This window comes from Aspergillus steynii (genome assembly GCF_002849105.1).
Source record: "Aspergillus steynii IBT 23096 chromosome Unknown P170scaffold_7, whole genome shotgun sequence".
Lineage (NCBI taxonomy): Eukaryota > Fungi > Ascomycota > Eurotiomycetes > Eurotiales > Aspergillaceae > Aspergillus > Aspergillus steynii.
Window position 1 is genome coordinate 395,968 of NW_020194404.1, and position 19,171 is coordinate 415,138.

The 19,171-nt window shown below is 51.3% G+C and overlaps 8 protein-coding genes across 8 annotated transcripts; 5 read left to right on the top strand and 3 right to left on the bottom strand.

Annotated features, from left to right (window-relative positions):
• Window positions 1-2,545: 2,545 nt before the first annotated feature.
• P170DRAFT_512136 (autophagy protein 5) lies at window positions 2,546-4,134 on the bottom strand. Its single transcript, XM_024854961.1, has 4 exons — window positions 3,890-4,134; window positions 3,685-3,835; window positions 3,201-3,630; window positions 2,546-3,113 (listed from the first exon to the last, which is right to left on the bottom strand). The coding sequence occupies exons 2-4, from the start codon at window positions 3,802-3,804 to the stop codon at window positions 2,710-2,712; spliced, it is 954 nt and encodes a 317-aa protein (XP_024700740.1). The 5' UTR covers window positions 3,805-3,835; window positions 3,890-4,134; the 3' UTR covers window positions 2,546-2,709.
• Window positions 4,135-4,363: 229 nt separating this feature from the next.
• On the top strand, window positions 4,364-5,155 carry P170DRAFT_439203 (uncharacterized protein). Its single transcript, XM_024849786.1, has 2 exons — window positions 4,364-4,540; window positions 4,664-5,155. Exon 2 carries the CDS (start codon window positions 4,686-4,688, stop codon window positions 4,869-4,871), a length of 186 nt encoding a protein of 61 aa, XP_024700741.1. The 5' UTR covers window positions 4,364-4,540; window positions 4,664-4,685; the 3' UTR covers window positions 4,872-5,155.
• A 1,900-nt stretch (window positions 5,156-7,055) lies between these two features.
• On the bottom strand, window positions 7,056-7,671 carry P170DRAFT_244121 (uncharacterized protein). The gene has a single exon (XM_024842968.1). It carries the CDS (start codon window positions 7,506-7,508, stop codon window positions 7,119-7,121), a length of 390 nt encoding a protein of 129 aa, XP_024700742.1. The 5' UTR covers window positions 7,509-7,671; the 3' UTR covers window positions 7,056-7,118.
• Window positions 7,672-9,412: 1,741 nt separating this feature from the next.
• P170DRAFT_478406 (uncharacterized protein) lies at window positions 9,413-9,706 on the top strand (the record flags this gene model as incomplete). Its single annotated transcript, XM_024853558.1, has 2 exons — window positions 9,413-9,441; window positions 9,499-9,706. The coding sequence occupies 2 exons, from the start codon at window positions 9,413-9,415 to the stop codon at window positions 9,704-9,706; spliced, it is 237 nt and encodes a 78-aa protein (XP_024700743.1).
• A 214-nt stretch (window positions 9,707-9,920) lies between these two features.
• Window positions 9,921-11,222, bottom strand: P170DRAFT_364478 (alpha/beta fold hydrolase; the record flags this gene model as incomplete). The annotated part of the gene is made up of 2 exons (XM_024844643.1): window positions 9,921-10,746; window positions 10,816-11,222. 2 exons carry the CDS (start codon window positions 11,220-11,222, stop codon window positions 9,921-9,923), a joined length of 1,233 nt encoding a protein of 410 aa, XP_024700744.1.
• Window positions 11,223-13,561: 2,339 nt separating this feature from the next.
• On the top strand, window positions 13,562-15,177 carry P170DRAFT_466764 (glycoside hydrolase family 7 protein). Its single transcript, XM_024852439.1, has 3 exons — window positions 13,562-13,896; window positions 13,956-14,342; window positions 14,400-15,177. Exons 1-3 carry the CDS (start codon window positions 13,681-13,683, stop codon window positions 15,156-15,158), a joined length of 1,362 nt encoding a protein of 453 aa, XP_024700745.1. The 5' UTR covers window positions 13,562-13,680; the 3' UTR covers window positions 15,159-15,177.
• Window positions 15,178-15,832: 655 nt separating this feature from the next.
• On the top strand, window positions 15,833-17,453 carry P170DRAFT_439207 (putative nucleolar protein Jip5). Its single transcript, XM_024849787.1, has 2 exons — window positions 15,833-16,270; window positions 16,405-17,453. Exons 1-2 carry the CDS (start codon window positions 15,912-15,914, stop codon window positions 17,282-17,284), a joined length of 1,239 nt encoding a protein of 412 aa, XP_024700746.1. The 5' UTR covers window positions 15,833-15,911; the 3' UTR covers window positions 17,285-17,453.
• A 400-nt stretch (window positions 17,454-17,853) lies between these two features.
• Window positions 17,854-18,995, top strand: P170DRAFT_364007 (maleylacetate reductase; the record flags this gene model as incomplete). Its single annotated transcript, XM_024844621.1, has 2 exons — window positions 17,854-18,379; window positions 18,448-18,995. 2 exons carry the CDS (start codon window positions 17,854-17,856, stop codon window positions 18,993-18,995), a joined length of 1,074 nt encoding a protein of 357 aa, XP_024700747.1.
• Window positions 18,996-19,171: the final 176 nt, after the last annotated feature.

Consider the following 19,171-nt stretch of genomic DNA (forward strand, 5'->3'; position numbering starts at 1 on the left):
GACGGGCGTCCTGTTGACTATCCTAATAGGGATCAAGAGCGTTTCGATATGCCCCCGCCTGCCGTTGGGTGGCAATGCCTCTGTCCCCGCGCAGGGTGAATAAAGGAGTATCTTCGGTGCCTTTCGACCTTTGGTTATGGACCTGCTGCACAGCCACCTCGTTCCGTTCTGGAGCCCCCCATGGTCTCGCCGGTCTCGCCCTGGTGTCTTCGATGCACGAAGGCGCTGGGGGCTAAACCTGAGACCGTATGTGTCCGCCCTTACGTCTTCAAGACGCGCGAAAGCTGCGAGACTAATAAACGCCCGTGTAAGCCCGTTCCTATCTCGATACAGATGAAAACTGCCGAGCTGTGGGCCGCTCAGAATAACGAGGAACGTATAGAGGCATATCGGCAGCTCATTAGTCGCGGAGATTCATGAGCGCTACTGCAGGATACTGCGGACGGTGTGGTGGTCCTTGAATCGAAATTTCTTCCGCCTGGTCCAACTTCAACGTATCTCCCTGGGCCTGCCCCCCTTAGACATAAAAGAGAAAGACCAGAAAGGAGCGAGATCCGATGACACAGTTATTATTGATATGGGAAAGAAAAGCGAGGCAGTCAGCCTCAGCCATGGAAGAGTTCATTGCTTTTACTTCAGGCCCCTGGCTCGCACTGTATCCCATAATCACCTTTATGGAAAGTTAGTCTGTTTTAGAGGACTCGATTGATGATTTGGAACGCGAATTCCAAAGTGGTCATCAGTGGTGACCGACACAGGGGGAGAGCACTTGCCGACGTGTCCATCTGCAGAGAAGTCTGCGATCAGTTTCATCGCCAGTCACCAGTGTCCATTTTCCATGCATTCCTACCCCTTATTTGAATTGCCTTCTGCTTTCTCATCTTGATTTACATCCTTTTCGTGGTTTCTCTGGCCGCCAATCTCAGAGGGCTACAGATTTAGCCCATCATCAATTAACGAACGCTTCGTCAAGCAATTTGAGTGAAACAACCGAGGTTAACAATACTCTAGCATCCGCCACCAGTTGAAAAAGGAAACGAGAGCCCCATAAGCCTCGACCAAATACGAACGAGAGAAAGACAGGAAAGAAACACCATGACACGCTCTTCCTCCGTATCCTGCCTATAAAGATAATATTGTTTAAGAACCTGCTGAGACTATGAAGGCACTCAAAGGCCAGCTACGACAGGTCATCATCAATCCGATACAAGTGCCAGCTTCGCAGAAGAGCAAGTACAAAAGGAGGGCTAGCCGTATAGCCTAATCCTTGGATGAATTAGTTGGACAAGGGTCAATCAACCCCCAGCATGCATCTGGGGACCTGGAGGCTCACCTATACCAATACCTTGTCAGCGTCCGTTGGTATAGAAGAATAATAGACCACAAGCAAACGAAGGGACGTGCCCCGTATGGAGTGTGCAGACGAAGCATACGCATATCGGGGAGCATTACTATGCCGAATATACGAATACAATCTACAAAAGAATGAAGCGCTCGACCTGAAGAATGGTCAATGATGGACTAAAGGATCTCGCAGACTTAGGACTTGGCCTAAAACATTGCACAGAATATGACCATCTATGAGAACAATTGCACGACGGCTTATTCCGAGATTTATATTCGCATTTCTTGGAGGTATGCCCCAGCAGCAGGATAATGCTGGCTTTAAACGTCCAACAGCTCTACGCTCCTGTCACCAGTACCTAATCAAAGAGCATGAGCGGAGGAATATGAGACTCAATATCCAGCAACAGAGTTACTTTCGTCAGTCCCTTTTCAAGGTCGGTGCTACATTCGAGGCTTGATACATGCACGCCTCCTCTATTCAAGAGCAGCAGCACGCGAGAGCTGGAGCGAGTAGCAATATCCGGGCATCATACCAAACGAGAAGCAAGTCCGGACATAGGCTGTACTTGACAAAGTCTATCAACCGCCGAGTTTGAACAATGGATATGGATGACATGGATTGTCAAATCGACCCTACAAGAATACAGACCGAGCAAAATGAACAGATGGATGAAGAAGTTCATAAGAATACCGAGTATCAGAACACCTCGCTTACACAGCAAAAAGCCTTTGAGATAGGAGTGTCAATATGGCACATTTTTGGGTTCGACTGCAACTGACAGTTGTGTGGCGCCATTTTCACGCAGCACCATATACGAGGAACCATGTTCGCTCCAGTGGCCTTCTTGTCCTCGTAGCTTTGAATCTTCCGGTCTCGATACATGCCTCGGACTGGCCATTGGGCTAGACTAAGATTCAATCGGCGATATAGGGCCTGGAAAACTGGAGACTTTGTGTCTTACTACTGTTATTCAGATGATCAGTGTTAAAATTCTAGGGGACAGAGTTTCGTTGGAGCAGAAATGAGACAAGATGTTTATTCTAACATCGAGTCAAATCTTTCAAAGTCCAGAGCAAAGGCCGTCTCGTGGGAGCAGGAGAATGTGGCTTTGTGACCGAGATTTTCTTAAATCTCCCCTTCACGACAGATGCGTTGGAATTAAGTACCAAGGAGCGTGCTGAAGAATGTATATAAATTCTCTTTTGTCAGTTGATAGGAAAGATCCCACACAGAGACATATCTTGTAAGCATATACCATGGAACCACATCATATAAACCAGAACGCATCTCCAAGATTCAACTTCTCAACAAAAGCAAAACTGCCACAAGCAGGTAAATACCCAAGCAACTCCCCAGGACAATCACCCCATCATCCTAATCACAACGTAGAGCCATCCATCCCCGTACATCGAACTTCTCACTAACTCTTCGACGGGCGTCGACATGGGCACCACAGCGCCGTGTAGTACTGGCTTCGCGAGCACAGGGGTACGGCGACTGGGGAAAAGATTCGGAAGGAGCGAATGCAATGCGGTGCCAATGGTCTGGGTCTGGGGAGCCGGGCTACCACGGGACGGAAGCACTTGGCTGGCCGCCACATTGGCGGACGGGAGAGTGGGGGAAACAAGAGATTGAACGACTTTCAGAGACGGAGACTCCGAGTCGGGAGGGAGAGGGAGGAAGAGTCGAATGGGGATGTTGCGGAAAGATTGGGAGGGAGGGGGCAGAAGCATGTTGGAGATGCGTTGGAAGTCAGAGAGGTTTACTGATCGATCTCATCAGCTAGAATATTCACTGTCGAATTTCGACACGTCTTGATGAGAGATGAGTTAAATAGGAAAATGCAACTTACCATCCCGAACGGAATCCCATAATCCCGACGAGTCCTCCTTCGAAAGGCTCATAATTCCCTTAGCGTTTCCGTTGCGCAGGAAATCCGCTTCCTTGACGCTGTTGATAAAAGCATCGTGCATGACGAGTCCGTTGCTGTCTAATTGAACCAGCTCCTCGTGCGGCCATTCGCTGAAATGCACCACCAGCCTCCAAGGGAGGGTCTCGTCGTTCGAATCCGCATCGTCGGACCTACTACCCCGAGACGCTGGGTCCGCTCCAGCGTACAGGTCATACAGCAAGCCGGCGGGGAGGTGCCATTTGAGCGGAACGCCTTCAAACGAGAACCACCCTTCGTGGGCCGGAGTGTCGGACTCTATCAAAGAGGATGAGAAGAAAGCTTTCAGTTTGGGCAGTAAAAACGGCAGATACGAGAGGCGTGGATAGGCGATCTAAGAGCTGGTTAATCATCTAACGTGCAGCATGGCGGGGGTTGGCAAAAGTACAAGATAGGGATCTGTCTGGTCATATGTACGGCTCTCTGCCGGAGCCAGGGTTATTTGTAATGGTAGCCGGCCGTCCCAGACGGCCTTTTGGATATCACTCAGACCGGCGGAGTTTTCCATGATATGTGTGGTTGAGTTTCAGGGATCTCAACTGTGGCTTGTTAGCGAATCTGGCTGAGTCTAAACCTCGAGAATATCTAAATACCGGATGATAGATATTGTTCAATAGGTTGAAAGCGACTTTGTCGGAGAACTACGATCCCAGGCGGTAAGTCGAAATAACGGCGCTACCCCTCGAGGACATGATCCGAACGCTTCCTCTACAAGGTCACGGGGCTGTTCGGCGTAGAAAGACGTCTCATTTAATCGATGTGTTTATAGGCCCCGGATATGTGGGCAAGGGACGACGGGGACGCGCCAAAAGACCGGAAGGGGGGAGGTTGGAAGAAACATCGTGGATGCATCGCCGGTGTTGATGAGGATTGCCCGATCAGGAACAGCGTGCACGTGAGTTATGTTGTGCCTGAGGCATCAATATCATTGCCGACTTCCGAACTACATTTTTGCTTCACAATCCTACTTGAAAGTATCTTCTCGAGATCATTCCCGGAAAGTACCAATTCTTTTGCGCCTGACTAATTGTATTCATCAAGAGTTGAATCCATAAGATGTATACCATCTCTAGCCTCCCCCAATTTACTGCTAACCTGACCCAGATCCGTCACCTGAGGGTCGATCTAGAGAATGCCGTTATGATCAATGACGTCGCCAGGCTCGTTATAGTCACGGGAAAGCCATGCTCTAGGCGCACATGGCTGTCTTGTCCGATGGAAGCCATCCGGTAAAGCCTGGTTGCCTTGAGGTTTGCCTGATGATTAGCTCATACTCCACTCTAACAATAAACTTCCCCCCCATGCATGTTCGTGTCCTTGCGTCTTGCTTTCGTGGCCCTCATGTGCTCCGCGATGGGGCGGCGTACTTGGATAGAAATCCTGTCAGGCATGACCAGAAAAAAAAGCAGTGAAACATTTCTCGACCCGCAGGAGGTTTATAGCGCGGAGTCATTCGTCATCGGATGGGACAGGTCAGGTTACACAGATCCATACTGCGATGCGGAAAACCGAAGTTCACCACTGAGCATGATTTTGCAATCGACTGTTGGTGTACTTTGGGAGACCCTCGGCTGACTTGCTAGTACGCGTGTTGTCAAGAAATGGGGCTTCCCTAGCGAAGAGGAAAAATGAAAAAGAAAAAGGTAAAAGACATGAGTAAGACTATTGATCAAGATTTTACCTGTCTCTCCATTCTTTGGCGGGGGTGCTTGGAGGGAAACGGGGGCCGGTTTGGCGGGAAATAACTCATACTGTCCTCATGATCACCGACAAGACAGTAACAGAGGCCTGGTTGACTGGTCGGGCTTTTCTTCATGGCCCCGGCGTTGAGAAAAAAAATTAAACCCAACTGCTTGTCGTTCACCGCAGTAAGAATCTATGTGTCTTGGTTATAATTCAAATCTCAATCGGGAATGGTCATTCTAGTGGGTACGTAGACCTGGAAATCAAAGGATCAAGAAAGATCACAGGACACATCTCGGTTTCGTATTCAAATGCCCTTATTGTAAGCCGGACTGACATTTTCGAGAGAGAGCCGGTCGGAATTTTCTGTCGAAGCCGCGTCCAATGTGTTTTGGGCTCAGCCATGATTGCACGGGTTTAAATTAGGCATCCCAAGGCTGCTAAGCAGAAAGTAATAAGACTTTCCCCGTTATCCCCGGCCATAATTGCAATTATTTGGGAAATAGATCTTCGTAGTGTCATTTGTTTCACTTGCGTGGGTACGTGCAGCGGACGAGTAAAGACATTCCGGGGAACGGGCCCATCAGGGCCATTGGGCGTAAATTGATAGCCGGCGGCTGGCCCTCTCTTTTCACTCCTTGGCATCTTGTGAATACTGCTTTTCTTTTCTTTTCTTTTTCTATTTGCCTGTCCTTGAGGGCATTGAAAAAAAAGAAAATTCCAAGGCCGAGACCTAGAAGGAATACCATGTTGAATTGGATTGGATCCTTGGCGGTCGTGATTACAGACGAGGCGAGTATTCACGAGTAGGACAAGAGCCGTTGCATGCCGAGTGGATAATCACCTGAAACCGAGCCATGGAGACTAGCTTGCTGACCCATGCAGAAGCACAAGCCACCTAACTTCTGGCCAAGCTGACCGGGAATTGATGCCGACGAGCAAAACCAGTGGCTCCGTTTATTCGTCCAAGAAGCCGTCTCCTGTGGCCTAAAATAGATCGTGGCCATAGCTTCTCCCACATGGTTCTCGGCTTTGAGAGGGAAGGAGAGGAATACGAGCAAAGCGAGTATTTTAGTTTCGGCTGCATTGGCGTTGTGTAACACCCTTCCCTGAATTTGGCAGGTAACCCTGAGTCTGTGTCAAATGTGGACATTTCGGTGGGCTGGACTGCGCTCCGGATGGAAAGGGAAAAAGGATCAGTTTGCCCAAAAGCAATGACGAATGAGTGGAATGCACGCATCACTGCAAGGGCTCAGCGCATCGGAGATGTATCCCGCCTTCAACGTTAGGCTGTACCGTTCGGATGTACTCATCAGCAGCTGGCGTAACCTCGTTCCTCACAATTGACGTAAGATTGCGGATTCCAGGAGTTGTCTCACCTCTTTCCTGCGGTAAAATCGTGGGCAATGTCCGTTCATCATGCCCGATTTGGAGGCTAAGAAAGGGGGCGCGGATTGGGACAGGAGTTACGCCGGGAACGGCTAGAAAAAAATCAAGACGGTTTATTCTCCGGAATTCAATTAGTCTGTTTTGAGTTGATTCGAATCACACCCCTTCAAGAGAGATCGACACAGTGCCGTTCAATTACCGATGCGTATATGTACTCCCATCGGCTGTGCAGAGCACGATCGTGCCTGCGGATTTGTTCGCTATTCTCGTAGCATTGAATTGCTGTGACGATTGACATATCCCAGTGACGACAGCGGCTATTGCTGCCGGTTCTCCTTGGGATAACCCTCAAATCATCAATCGTTTAAACTCGAGGTCCATGCAGCTGCCATAATTCGGGTCGGTTCGAGACGTTGCGGTCTGAAGTCAAAGACCACGCGGGGCGGTATGCTTAGCATTCATAAATTATGAGGTGGGAAGGCTGACTGGCGAAGGGAGAAAAGAGGTGAGATCTATCAGAAAGCACTGACCCCAGCTCCTGCGGGAATGTAGATCGGAGTTCTTCGCTCGAAGGCCAATGAGTGAGACTTAGCAAGCGAGAAGCACTCCAAACAGAGGCAACCGTGGCGGAGTGAGCCGATAAGGTTGCTGGATGGGCGCCGCTTGGGCCAGGCGTGCCTTGCATGTCTAACAGTGGAGCCCATGCACCCCGTGTCAATAACTCAATAACGCTATGTAGCAAAATAATAATTAATTCCGTAGATGGTGACTGCTCCGGGAACTCCGGCATAGGGCATCATCGGCTCCTTTGGGGAAACACCTCTGATCTCCTCGCGGGGGAGTCACCGCAAAAGACATCATCGCCGAGAATGCCCTTGGAGACCGTGTCCGGATAGGGCTTGTTTCAAGCCCTCGATCATGAACCAACAGGGCTATTCCAGCTGCCAAGACGAAGGCTGCAGCACGCCCCCTTTTCGCGTCGGATTTGGCAACCTTTCGCCTGAAAACGCGACTAGAATATGCACCATTGCAGGCGGCACTCGAAATCCGACTCCGTGGTGACCCAACTTTGGAGCAAACTAGTAATGGACCTCGTCTCAATTCCCACGGGAAACACACTGAAAGCCAGGAATGATGCATGTTTGCGCACCTCCTAATTTCCACCGGTCGGCAGAGCTGGTTCCATTATTGAGGAAAAAATGAAATTGCTTTTTCCGGGGCTGATCGCAAGTTATCATTGCGCCGCATAATTAACTCCCTTTTGACTGGTAAATTCTTCCCCCTTCCCGAGAGTTAAAGCATCTTTCAGGGGGGTGAGGCTTAGCTTGAATGCCCTTTTTCAGCAATGTACTTGCTGATCGTGAGATTAAAGGGACATTTCTCAGCCCCGGATGTCTAAATCGACGTATTCTGTACATTCCTAGGGGCTGTGACAACGAGAAAATTATGTGAAGGGCAGTGTGTAATGATCGGTAAGTATCCTGACCGAACGATGGGGCAAACGACCGTACACCTTTCTTGTTTCTTCCTCTTCTTTTCCCCCTTCGTTGGGACTTTTGCTTTTGCGATCACTCAGGTTTATTCCATGTCAATCATCGAAGAACGAGAAAGAAAAAGGAAAAAAGAACGCATGGTGGGCGTGCTTCATGACGCGTGCCTTGTACCATATCGTAATTATATCTTGCATCTCGAATCTCGCATAAAGACGCGTTGTTAGTGGGCAAGGTATGGGGGTCATCCACGCATAATTGCGGACCGGACTCGGAAAACGGAACGTTAGCATAGCTGCAACTGTCGTAGATCTTCACTCGAAAGAGTAAATGAAGGGGCAAAAATAAATAAAATGTCAAGACACCGTAAAGCTGCAGGAGCACGGAGACGAGTGAATGAGGCTGTGCATGAACCACTTCGATGTGATCAACCACGTTTGCCCACCTGAGCTCAGTCTCAGCCGATCATCTAAACGGTTGTCTGCCTCGATCACTCCCTTCAATCCGAACTATGACATCGTACAACTGGGCGCACCATGATTGCCCAGGGAGAACTGGGGTCTAGACTCGTGATGAAGCTTTCGGTCTTGGGTGTAGAAATCTGACGTCGAGGTTTCAGCCTTAGCCCCTTCATGAACGGTTCGATCGCATGACGACTGTCGGGAGATGCTCCCTATCCGTACCCCATAGGGCCGCCCTAGACCCTAGATCACATTTTGTCAAAAAAGAAAAAAAAAAATGAAAAAAGGACGATGTTTTTTCTCGGCAAATGGTCCGAAGGACGCCATGCCTCTCGTTCATGCATTCCCCAGAATCCATTCCGTATCTGATGCTTTTGCACCTAGATCGCAGGCTTGCGGCCAGACTCGGCTCGCGTGATCATCGATGCCAATCCCTTCAGGAGCTCGGCTTAGGGTAACGAGCTCCGCATTTCTAGTCATGATAGGCCCTTAGCTGAGCCCAGTCTGAAAAGATTGACACATACCAAGGAGTCGTAGGGCAGAGTGACTGACCCTGAAATTGAAAGAAGTCACAGTTCACCCCAAGCGAAACATGTCAGGATTGTGCAACTAAGCAACCGGAAGGCAGCGTGCCCAAAGACCCATTCACTGAAGATCTCATCTCTTTGCGTCATCTTTTCATTTCCACCCTCGGGTGCTTTCCCTTTCGGTTTACTCCTCCTTGGAATCGACCTTTTTTTGGGAGTCGTATAGGTACTCATCTATTCTTGGACCACTTCGCCCGGGCTTACCTGTTTGTGGAGGCGAAGTTCACTCCTCAGGTATAAAGAGGTGTAGTCCACCAGCTCATCTCATCGACATTCACCATCAAACTCCTCCGACGCCCTCATACAGTCAAGCCCGAGTCTCACAACTATACCTCGAAAGTCCAACGTACAATCTGCCCCTGTCAAGTGTGTCTTTCTCATTCATCATCGGCAGTAATTACTGTTATCCGTCTTCTTCCTTGTTCGTGCCTGAGGACGATATTCGAAATAATACCACGTTTCGATCCCTTCGGCACCATAACATCCGTTTTCAAAATCTGACAACCATGTCTTCTGAGAACAAGCAGGACCAGAAGTAAGACTTTCTTTCGTTGCTAGTCGAACGGCAAGCATTATACTTACCATACCATAGAACTTCCAACGGTGCAGGCAGCAGCCTCAGCGCGGGAAACCTCCGTCATTTGCCGGATGAGAGCAAGAACGGCAATGTTGATCGATTCATCCAGGCTGCTGCTGCGGATGAGCCGTATTTCGCTCGCGCGCGCATGCCGAGTCGGTCTGAGCATATGTCACGACTCTCAAGTCAACTTGATGCGACAGATAAGATCATGAAAGGATAAAGACACAACATTCTATTCCGAAGCATGCCGGCAACAATGGAATCATCGCAGAATCAACAAATGGAGACATCTATGTACACCTGCATTAGAGGGGAAGCGTCGCCGAGCAAGAATTATGAGCTAGTCTCACAAGCGCAAGTTCAGGGGAAACCGGACGCAGGGCCCGGAAGCAAGCAAATTTGGCAGGCCAGATATTCCGAATTGAAATATAGACTCAATGCAATAACTCCCAAATACTCTGTGCTACCTCCTCATATTTCGTACTCGGGAACTCGTGGCCGGCGTTGAAGCACTGGAACTCCACATTTCCCTGTAGCGCCGAGGTAGCATCCGGTATGAGCTCGTCCTTAACGATGATAGAATCATGTTCTCCACACATGATCAGGACTTTGTTGGTCGAAAGACCGTTGCTGGACTGATCTTGGGGCGGAAGCTCTCTCTGGCTACTCAGATATCGGCCCAGGCGCTGCCACGATCCTATCTGGCGTTGCTGTAGGATGGGCCCGAAGCGCATGCTAGACATAAAAGCATGGACAAAGCCAGAATGCTGGTTCACTTGCCACTGTACGGCCGCAGGAACGTTCACGTGAGGGTAGGCTCTGGACAGCAACTGGACCTCCTCCCCACCTTGGGATGGAAGCTCCTCCGTGAGCGCATCAGCAGCTGTAAGCTTTTTGTCCTGTTTTGGTTTGGGCGTAACCAATGGTCCGGCACGAAGCCGGCGGCCGACAAGGAATCCCAAAACGCGCTCGGGGACAAGGCCGCGGGAATACAGAAGGCGCGACTGAAAGCTGATTTGAGAGTCGCGAAGCAGGCCGGAAGGAGCAAGCAGCACCAAAGACGACAGAAGCTGGGGGAAGAAAGATGCAAAAGCAGCCGCAATGCCTCCACCAAGGGAGTAGCCAGCGAGACAAAACTTGCCGGAGCCGGCTCCCGTCCAAGAAATTGGGGATGAACTGAGGGCCAAGAAAATTTGAGTCGCAAAAAGCCGGTCGTCTTGGGGAATATCAGACGGGCAATCGGAATAGCCTCTTCCAAACCTAATATTAAATAGTCAGTTATCACGGACAGCTTGGGATCGAATATCAAGAAAAGTCAATGCCTCGTACAAATCAAACAGCATCACTCGGCAGCCCCGGTCGACTAGAGCATGGGCCACCCCACCAAGAGCAATACAGGGCGTAGTGATTCCGTGGACAAACAAAACCTTCGGGCCATCAATGGGACCCCACTCGTACACTCGCACTGAGCCATAGGGCGTTGGCACATCTCGAGCTCCCGGGAGCACATCGGGGGGCAGGGGCAACTCCCGGTTCCTTTCAGGCGACTTCGACGCTAAGACCGACGCGCGAGGAGACGGCAGGACGGTGCTGCCGGGGTGGTCGTCCGACAGAAACGAGCGAAGCGCAAGGCCGAGCGTTAGCGATGCCCCTGTTGCAGCAACAAGAGGGAGCTGGGAGCGATGATTCGCCAAAGAATCGGAGAGAAAATCGACGGTTTGGCTGTACCAGGCCATTATGTTGGTTGTTGACACGTTGGCGGTCTATTGGTCTAGAAGTCTATAATCTACAAACGAAAGGAGAGCCAGAAAAGGAACGATGCAACGATGGAAAATATACACAATCAAAAATAGCACAAAAGAGAGCGACGTGAAGAATGAAGGTGATGGAGAAAGAGAGAAGAACGAATAACCGACGGATGGCGGATGATCGATAGGGAAAGTCACCTGCCGAGCTGCCGAGGTTGGCCTCAGGCAGGCCCCTCTCTCCTGTCATCTTCAAGTTTCCTGCGATCATCTCAACTGTCTCCGTGTCGCTTTATGCGTGCTGTTAGTATCCCAATGTTTAGGTTTCCAACTCCCTCATTGACATATATGTTTAAGGTCAATTCACTGCCATTTTCATTGAAATAGGATTCTATATATTTTAGCTCAATATGAACTATGGGACCACAGAACATGATCCTGTTCCGACCCCCAAAACTCGAGTGAACCATGAACCTTTTCAATGAACATAAAGCTGAATTAAGAACAACAAAGCAAAATGAAAAAAAAAAGAAAGGAACAAAGAGAGAATCCGTAACAGCAGCGCGAGTCGAGCCGCACAGGCGCTTCGGATCAGCGGATAAGAACCGAAACTGCTCGAGATGCAACTTCATACGGAGCATAACAGACTATTATCCAGAAACAAGGCAATAGATCAGTAAAGAAAGACTTGGCAGGATCCCATGCTTCATCCTTTCCCAAAGCGGCACTTTGCAGGCTGATTGTCTTCGTATCCGCCTGAGGCCTTTTTTTGGGACCGGATGACAGTATACTAACGATCGCACAGTGGAGGCAGTAAGCGGTCTCCTAAATTAATCCCACGGTGCAACCGTCTTGGAAGTGTCCATATCCTTGTTCTGAACAATGCGGAGGATTGCCCGTGTGCTTATTCATGGCCTAATTTCGGCTAAATCAAGTCGCAGTCTGTGCAGGCCCGATGAGATTCGGAAACGATCTGCAAGGTACAGCGCCACGCATCTGGACGTTTGGATTTGTCCCCAGTTGGAAAGAGGGTCAGGAATGTAGTGGCCTGCCTGTCATACGATTATGGTAGCTGTCATGCGTCCGAGGTGGAGAGCATTCACGGATGTAGACCGAGGGTTGAAGCCACAACCTGGGCGCGGTTTATCCGTCTGTTCATCCAAAGAGGTGGAATTCATCCAGTGATCTGACACTGCTGAACCGGCGACAATCAGAGCAGCAAGGTTGCATTCGAACGGCCAAAGCCGACTCGGCTCTTGGCCCATCTAGCATGAACGATCAGAAAATCAGTCATTCAGACATTAACTCCGACCAGGCCTAAATGAATGGCCCTTGGCGAAAGTTATGCAGTCCAAAATGGCCCCGGTGCCCTGGAGGAAGAATTACAGGCCACGAAATGCCGGCAGGATCAGGAAGGACAGTCATTGATGGATCTTCTCCCCGCAGTCCGGGGATCGGCAGGGCTAACGGGTCATCCTGGAGGTTTCCCAGTCCTTCATCTTAAGCGTCGACGCCTCTGATCCCGGCTTGCGCCCAATCAGCGCCACATTCTGCCACCCCGTCATTTCCTTAGCGCTTAGTTTCAACTTCATGTTGCCTGGGTTGTATCGTTTGAGCCGGACCGTGGCCGTTGCCTGGTCGAGTTACTCGTCTGCTCTCTAGCCTATACTCAATTCAAAGTCAATCCCATAGCGAAAAGGGCCCGGAAAATTTAGGCAAGCACGGAATAGATAGTAAGGGAGATTCTGGAGGCTGAATTTCAGTTGTGACTCTATCTGTTGCATCTCTTCGCCCGTGAGTTGAGAAGCCCAAAGCAGGCTAATAGGGAAGCGTCTAATAGACTGGTCCCTGGATCAATGCAGTTCATACAGGATATTGCCCTGCAAAGTCCGAATCTACCGAAACGAGCATGGAAGGTAGCTCCGTGCCCTGCTTTCTGGCAAGGGACCCTGTTGAAGAAATGGGTCTGTGGAGAAGGAAGTGCAAAACCATTCATAACTCGTTAGACCCTCAGTATATTTCCCTGGACAGAAACAGTCCGGAGTCTCCTCCGTTGCCGATGCTAAGAGCTCAAACACCAATCATGCGGGCAGAGAATGTCTCGATCGTTTATCACACCCTGGCAATCTAAATCGGGATCCATCTCTAACGTGTTCAACGGCCATAGTTCCGTATGGGGCCTTCTTTGACCTCCTAGTGTTGTAGCGCTTCGTCTATCTCTATGAAACACTCAGTTCGACGGCATGGCGGTCCGCGGCACCGGACAGAGCGATACGGTCAAGAATCTCCGTGATGAATTCGGAGCTGTTGAGAAATGCTCTATCCATCTACTCTGAGCGGTCCGGATAGACATATAAAGAGGCTCCTCCTTCTCGAGAATTGGACATCATCTCAGCAGGACAGACAGACAGCAAATACCAATTGACTTCGCTCTCTATCACACTCCGCAATGCAGCAACGCGCGCTTCTTTTCTCTGCCCTTTGGTCGGTCGCCCGCGCCCAACAGGCCGGAACGCTGACCGAAGAGAATCACCCTGCTTTGACCTGGCAGAAATGTACGTCTGGTGGTAGCTGCACGGAGCAGAAGGGCTCGGTTGTGATTGACTCCAACTGGCGCTGGCTTCACGACGTCGATGGCAGCGAGAACTGCTACACTGGCAACACCGTGAGTCTTCATTCCATCCAGAAGAAAAAAGCTAGGCTGATCAGGACGCCTTTCCACAGTGGAACGAGGAACTGTGCCCAAACAATGAGGCCTGCGCTACCAACTGCGCCCTGGATGGTGCTGATTACAGCAGCACCTACGGTGTGACCACTAGCGGCGATGAACTTACCCTCCAATTCGTCACTGGCGAGAACGTTGGCTCTCGTCTGTACCTCATGGACAGCAGCGATGAGAAGTACCAGGAGTTCGATCTCCTCGGCAACGAGTTCACCTTTGACGTGAACGTCGCCGAACTTCCCTGTGGATTGAACGGTGCCCTGTACTTCACCTCGATGGACCTCGACGGTGGTGTTGAGAGATACCCCGAGAACAAGGCCGGTGCCAAGTACGGAACTGGCTACTGTGACTCTCAATGCCCTCGGGACTTGAAGTTCATCAACGGCAAGGTATGTTTATCCTAGCATTCCCGAAGGTCCATAAAGAAATACTCATACTCCAAACAGGCCAACGTGGAAGGCTGGGAAGGCTCTGACAGCGACGACAATGCCGGTGTTGGTGGATACGGCTCGTGCTGCCCCGAGATGGACATCTGGGAGGCCAACAGCATCTCGAGTGCCTTTACTCCTCACCCCTGCGACAGCGTCAAGCAGACCATCTGCGAGGGCGACAAATGTGGTGGTACCTACTCCAGCGAACGTTACGCCGGTACCTGCGACCCCGACGGATGTGACTTCAACTCCTACCGGATGGGCAACAAGACCTTTTACGGCCCCGAAGGCACCGTCGACACCTCGGAGAAGATCACCGTCGTGACCCAGTTCATCACCGGCGACTCCGGCTCCCTGTCTGAGATCAAGCGATTCTACGTGCAGGGCGGCAAGGTGATCCCCAACTCCGAGTCTGACATCCCCAACGTCAGCGGCAACTCCATTACTTCGGAATTCTGTGATGCCCAGAAGGAGGCCTTCGGGGACGACACCATCTTCCAGGACCACAAGGGTCTCAGCGCCATGGGTGATGCGCTCGGCTCGATGGTTCTCATCATGAGTATCTGGGATGACCACTACGCCAGCATGAAGTGGCTTGACAGCACCTACCCCGACGGTGCCACCGAGTCCACCCCCGGCGCTGCTCGTGGTACCTGCGAGCCCGGCGTCGGAGACCCCGAGAAGGTTGAGTCCCAGCACGGCAGCGCCTCCGTCACCTTCTCCAACATCAAGTTCGGTCCCATCGGATCCACCTTTGATGCTCCTTCTTCTTAGATGAGAGATTCTGAGGGTTGCATAGGTCTTGCAGATGAAAAATTGATCCCCTTATCAAGACAATGTACATAAGTTGAAAAGCAAGGCACGACGGGGTCATACACGATGGTTCAAGAAAGGCGAGGCTAGCTCCTAACTTCTTCGGATCACGAGTCGGTTTGCTCTTGTCTTCCTTGATTATTTCCTTTCTCTTGACTCCTCTGGTAGTCAGTCGCCTTTCGTTCTTGGTCTTTTGTTTCTTTTCTTGTCTCTTTCTCTGTATTGAGTCGGTATAAATTGAGATGAAGTTGTCCAGTTTTAAAGTGATCAATCGTTTCAAGTGCTTCGTAATTTGACCATTGCATGCGATGACCCCTATTAATAGGCTAGTCCACAAAGGTGATATCAAACTGCAATGGTGCAAATCAAGAATAGGTTACTGAGTTTAGCATGAGTTTAGCAGCAGAAACGCAGAAGAAACGCAGCGTGGAGACTGGAGATCCACTGGCGCTAATCCACATCAGGACGGAGTGGATCAGGCACGTGTGGCCTTTCACAGTCATAACGGTAATTTACGAGAAGTCTCAGCCAATATCCCGGGTAAGGAGGTATCAGCAGGTACGAGCGGGTGTAAAGACGGCGCCCCGCTGTTAAAACGGCAGCTTCAATGAAAAAAAGAGCTTTTGATGGAAGGTGAAGAAGTCCTGCTTTTGAGACGCTTCGAAATAATCTCCTCCTCCTCCTCTTCTTCCTCCTCCCGCCCCACCCCTCGCCATGTTCGATACGGTCTGTACTCTACCCCTGTCGGCAGACCTGTTCTCCCAGGCTGTGCACCCCAATGAGCCCGTCGTCTCCGTGGGTCTCTCTTCCGGCCATGTGCAAACCTTCCGGCTGCCATCGGACGAAGGCGACAGCGACAGCGACGGAGCGTCGACGTCCTCGTCGCGCAATGGCCGCGGACACATTGATACGATGTGGAGGACGAGACGGCACAAGGGCAGCTGTCGGTGCCTGACGTTCGGAGTGGATGGACAAACGCTGTACTCTGCCGGCACGGACGGGTTGGTGAAAGCCGCGAACGCGGAGACCGGCATGGTGGAAAATAAGATTGCGATTCCTACCACGAAAGATGGGTGAGTCTGAATTTGGCAATCGAAGGGTTTAAGGAATGCGGTTGCGGTCAATGGATCGAACAAGTTTAGCGATTCCAGTGGCTGTGGTTAATTGTTTTTGTATTTCCTCATTTCTAACCATTCTGTTCAACCAGATCTGTCGATGCCCCCACGATTGTCCACGCTCTCTCCCCTCAGACCCTTCTGCTAGCCACGGACTCGAGCGCCCTGCATCTCTACGACCTGCGCATTCCGTACTCAAAAGTCTCCGCCCGGCCGGAGCAGAGCCACCACCCCCACGATGATTACATCTCCTCTCTCACGCCGCTCCCGGCATCCGACACCAGCACTTCAGGATACAGCAAACAATGGGTGTCGACGGGCGGCACCACGCTGGCGGTGACGGATCTCCGACGTGGCGTTATGGTGCGCAGCGAAGACCAGGAGGAGGAATTGACCAGCTCGGTGTACATGGGCGGTCTGCCTTCGTCGGGGACCAGCCGTGGCGAGAAAGTGATTGTGGGCGGCTCGAGTGGAGTGCTGACGCTCTGGGAAAAGGGCGCGTGGGACGATCAGGACGAACGGATCTACGTGCAGCGCGCCGCCGACGGAGGAGAGGCCTTGGAGACTCTCACTGTCATCCCCGAGGAACTGGGCAAGGGCAAGATGGTCGCCGTTGGTATGGGCAGTGGAAAGGTGAAATTTGTCAAGATCGGTGCCAACCGGGTGGTGTCGGAAGTGATGCACGACGAAACGGAGGGAGTGGTCGGTCTGGACTTCGATGTCGAAGGTCGCATGGTCAGCGGTGGAGGACAAATCGTCAAGGTGTGGCATGAGGCTGCCGGATCGGTGAACGGAGCCCTGCACGGCAAACACATGATGGCCGATAGTGATGACAGCGACGACGGCGACGATTCCGATGATAGCGATAACGAGAGCAAGACTGACCAGTCGCGCCGGAAGCAGCGCAAGAAGAACAAGGGCAAAGATCGCGGTGGCGCTCAGAACATCATGGCTTTCCATGACCTTGACTAAATCGATCGGTTTGGCAAGTCGAATATCATGTCCCAGGACAGAGAGGAGATCATGAAAAGAGCGTTAGAAAGCATATTGTGGGTATACCCATGAGGACGCAGTCCTGCTGTACAGCATTTCCAAAAGTCAATTGTTATGCATCATGTCCGCCTACATATTTAATGATAACGAATCTATAAGATTCAATGTTTCTCTGTTTTCAGATGTAAAGTACCGCTCTGGAGGATCTCTACGTAGTATATCCTACGCCACTGGATTCTCATCCTCTGTCGGACATGCAATGAAACTGGCCATATTCTACTATCTATATTCTGTCTAAAATGTAAGATCGACCCCGGAATCGAATGAAGCGTAACTGCCGAGTCCCGCGGAACAGACCCACGGTAGAATGATTTGCCCCAATGACTCGAGGCGTCCGACGGTGGGGTGTGGGGAGCTGCGAGGATTAATCATGATGATCAAGCTTGGACGGCTATGCGACGGTTCTCTTATAATTCGAGGTAACCAGCAGTGGTCTCCATCTTGTCATTCCGACAGATTGGAATCCTGCACAGCACCTCCTCAACACCATGGATGCCTTCGAATACAACGCCAACCCCGGCCGTGTCATCTTTGGCAGCGGCACTCTCCAGAAACTGCCCGATGAGATCGCACGACTGAACGTCCAGGCGCCGCTGGTACTCTCGACACCACAGCAGGTTGGACAGGCCGAGAGCGTCCAGGCCGTCCTGAAGGGCCAAGTAGCCGGCATCTTCAGCGAGGCGACCATGCACACGCCGACGCACATCACAGACAAAGCGCTGGAGTATGCCCAGGCCCAGGGCGCGGACGCGGTCATTTCCGTCGGCGGAGGCAGCACTATTGGCCTGGGAAAGGCCATCAGCATCCGCTCTGGGCTACCGCATATCTGCATCCCGACTACATATGCAGGAAGTGAAATGACGCCGATCTTGGGCGAAACGGCCGACGGGCTGAAGAAGACCCGCTCGGATCCTAAGATCCTGCCTGGCACGGTGATCTACGATGTCGATTTGACCATGACGCTGCCGACGGCGATGAGCGCGACGAGCGGTGTTAATGCCATTGCTCATGCCGGTGAGTGTGCTTCCTATTCCTGTCCTTCTGCCATGCCATCGCAACTCCAAGGCTGACTCCACTGACAGTCGAGGCACTGTACGCCCGCAACACAAACCCCGTCATCAACCTGATGGCCATCGAGGGCACTCGGTCCCTGGCATCTGCTTTGCCGGAGATCGTAGAGAACCCTGGATCGCAATCTGCCCGGTCCCTCGCACTGTACGGTGCTTGGCTCTGTGGAACCTGCCTCGGCAGCGTGGGGATGTCCATCCACCATAAACTATGCCATACCCTGGGAGGAAGCTTCAACTTGCCTCATGCAGAAACCCATACGGCTGTCCTCCCGCATGCCATATCCTACAATGCTCCTAAGATCCCGGAGGCCCTGAAGAAGCTGGCCGAGGCTCTTCCCGACAGCAACGGGGATGCCATTCACGGTCTCAACGTCCTCCTGACGAAACTGAAGGTCAAGAGGGGTCTTCACGACTTTGGAATGAAGGAAGAAGACGTCGATAAGGCAGCCGATATTGCTGTGGGCAATCCATACTGGAACCCGCGAGCGATTGAGCGCACTCCAATCCGGGAATTGATTCGGCGTGTTTGGGCGGGCGAACCGGCGCGAGCAGATCTGTGATAATCGCCAGTTAGTTTCGTTCCTGTACATAATTTCTGGGAGTAGATCTCAGCAATCTCCATCCCACAAGAATGCCACTATGTAAGATCATAAGATGGTGCCATCAATGAGGATCCGTAATTGGCGAACGCATCATTGGCTCTGCGGATGGCGGGGTGAAGGGCAAGTGGGGGTTT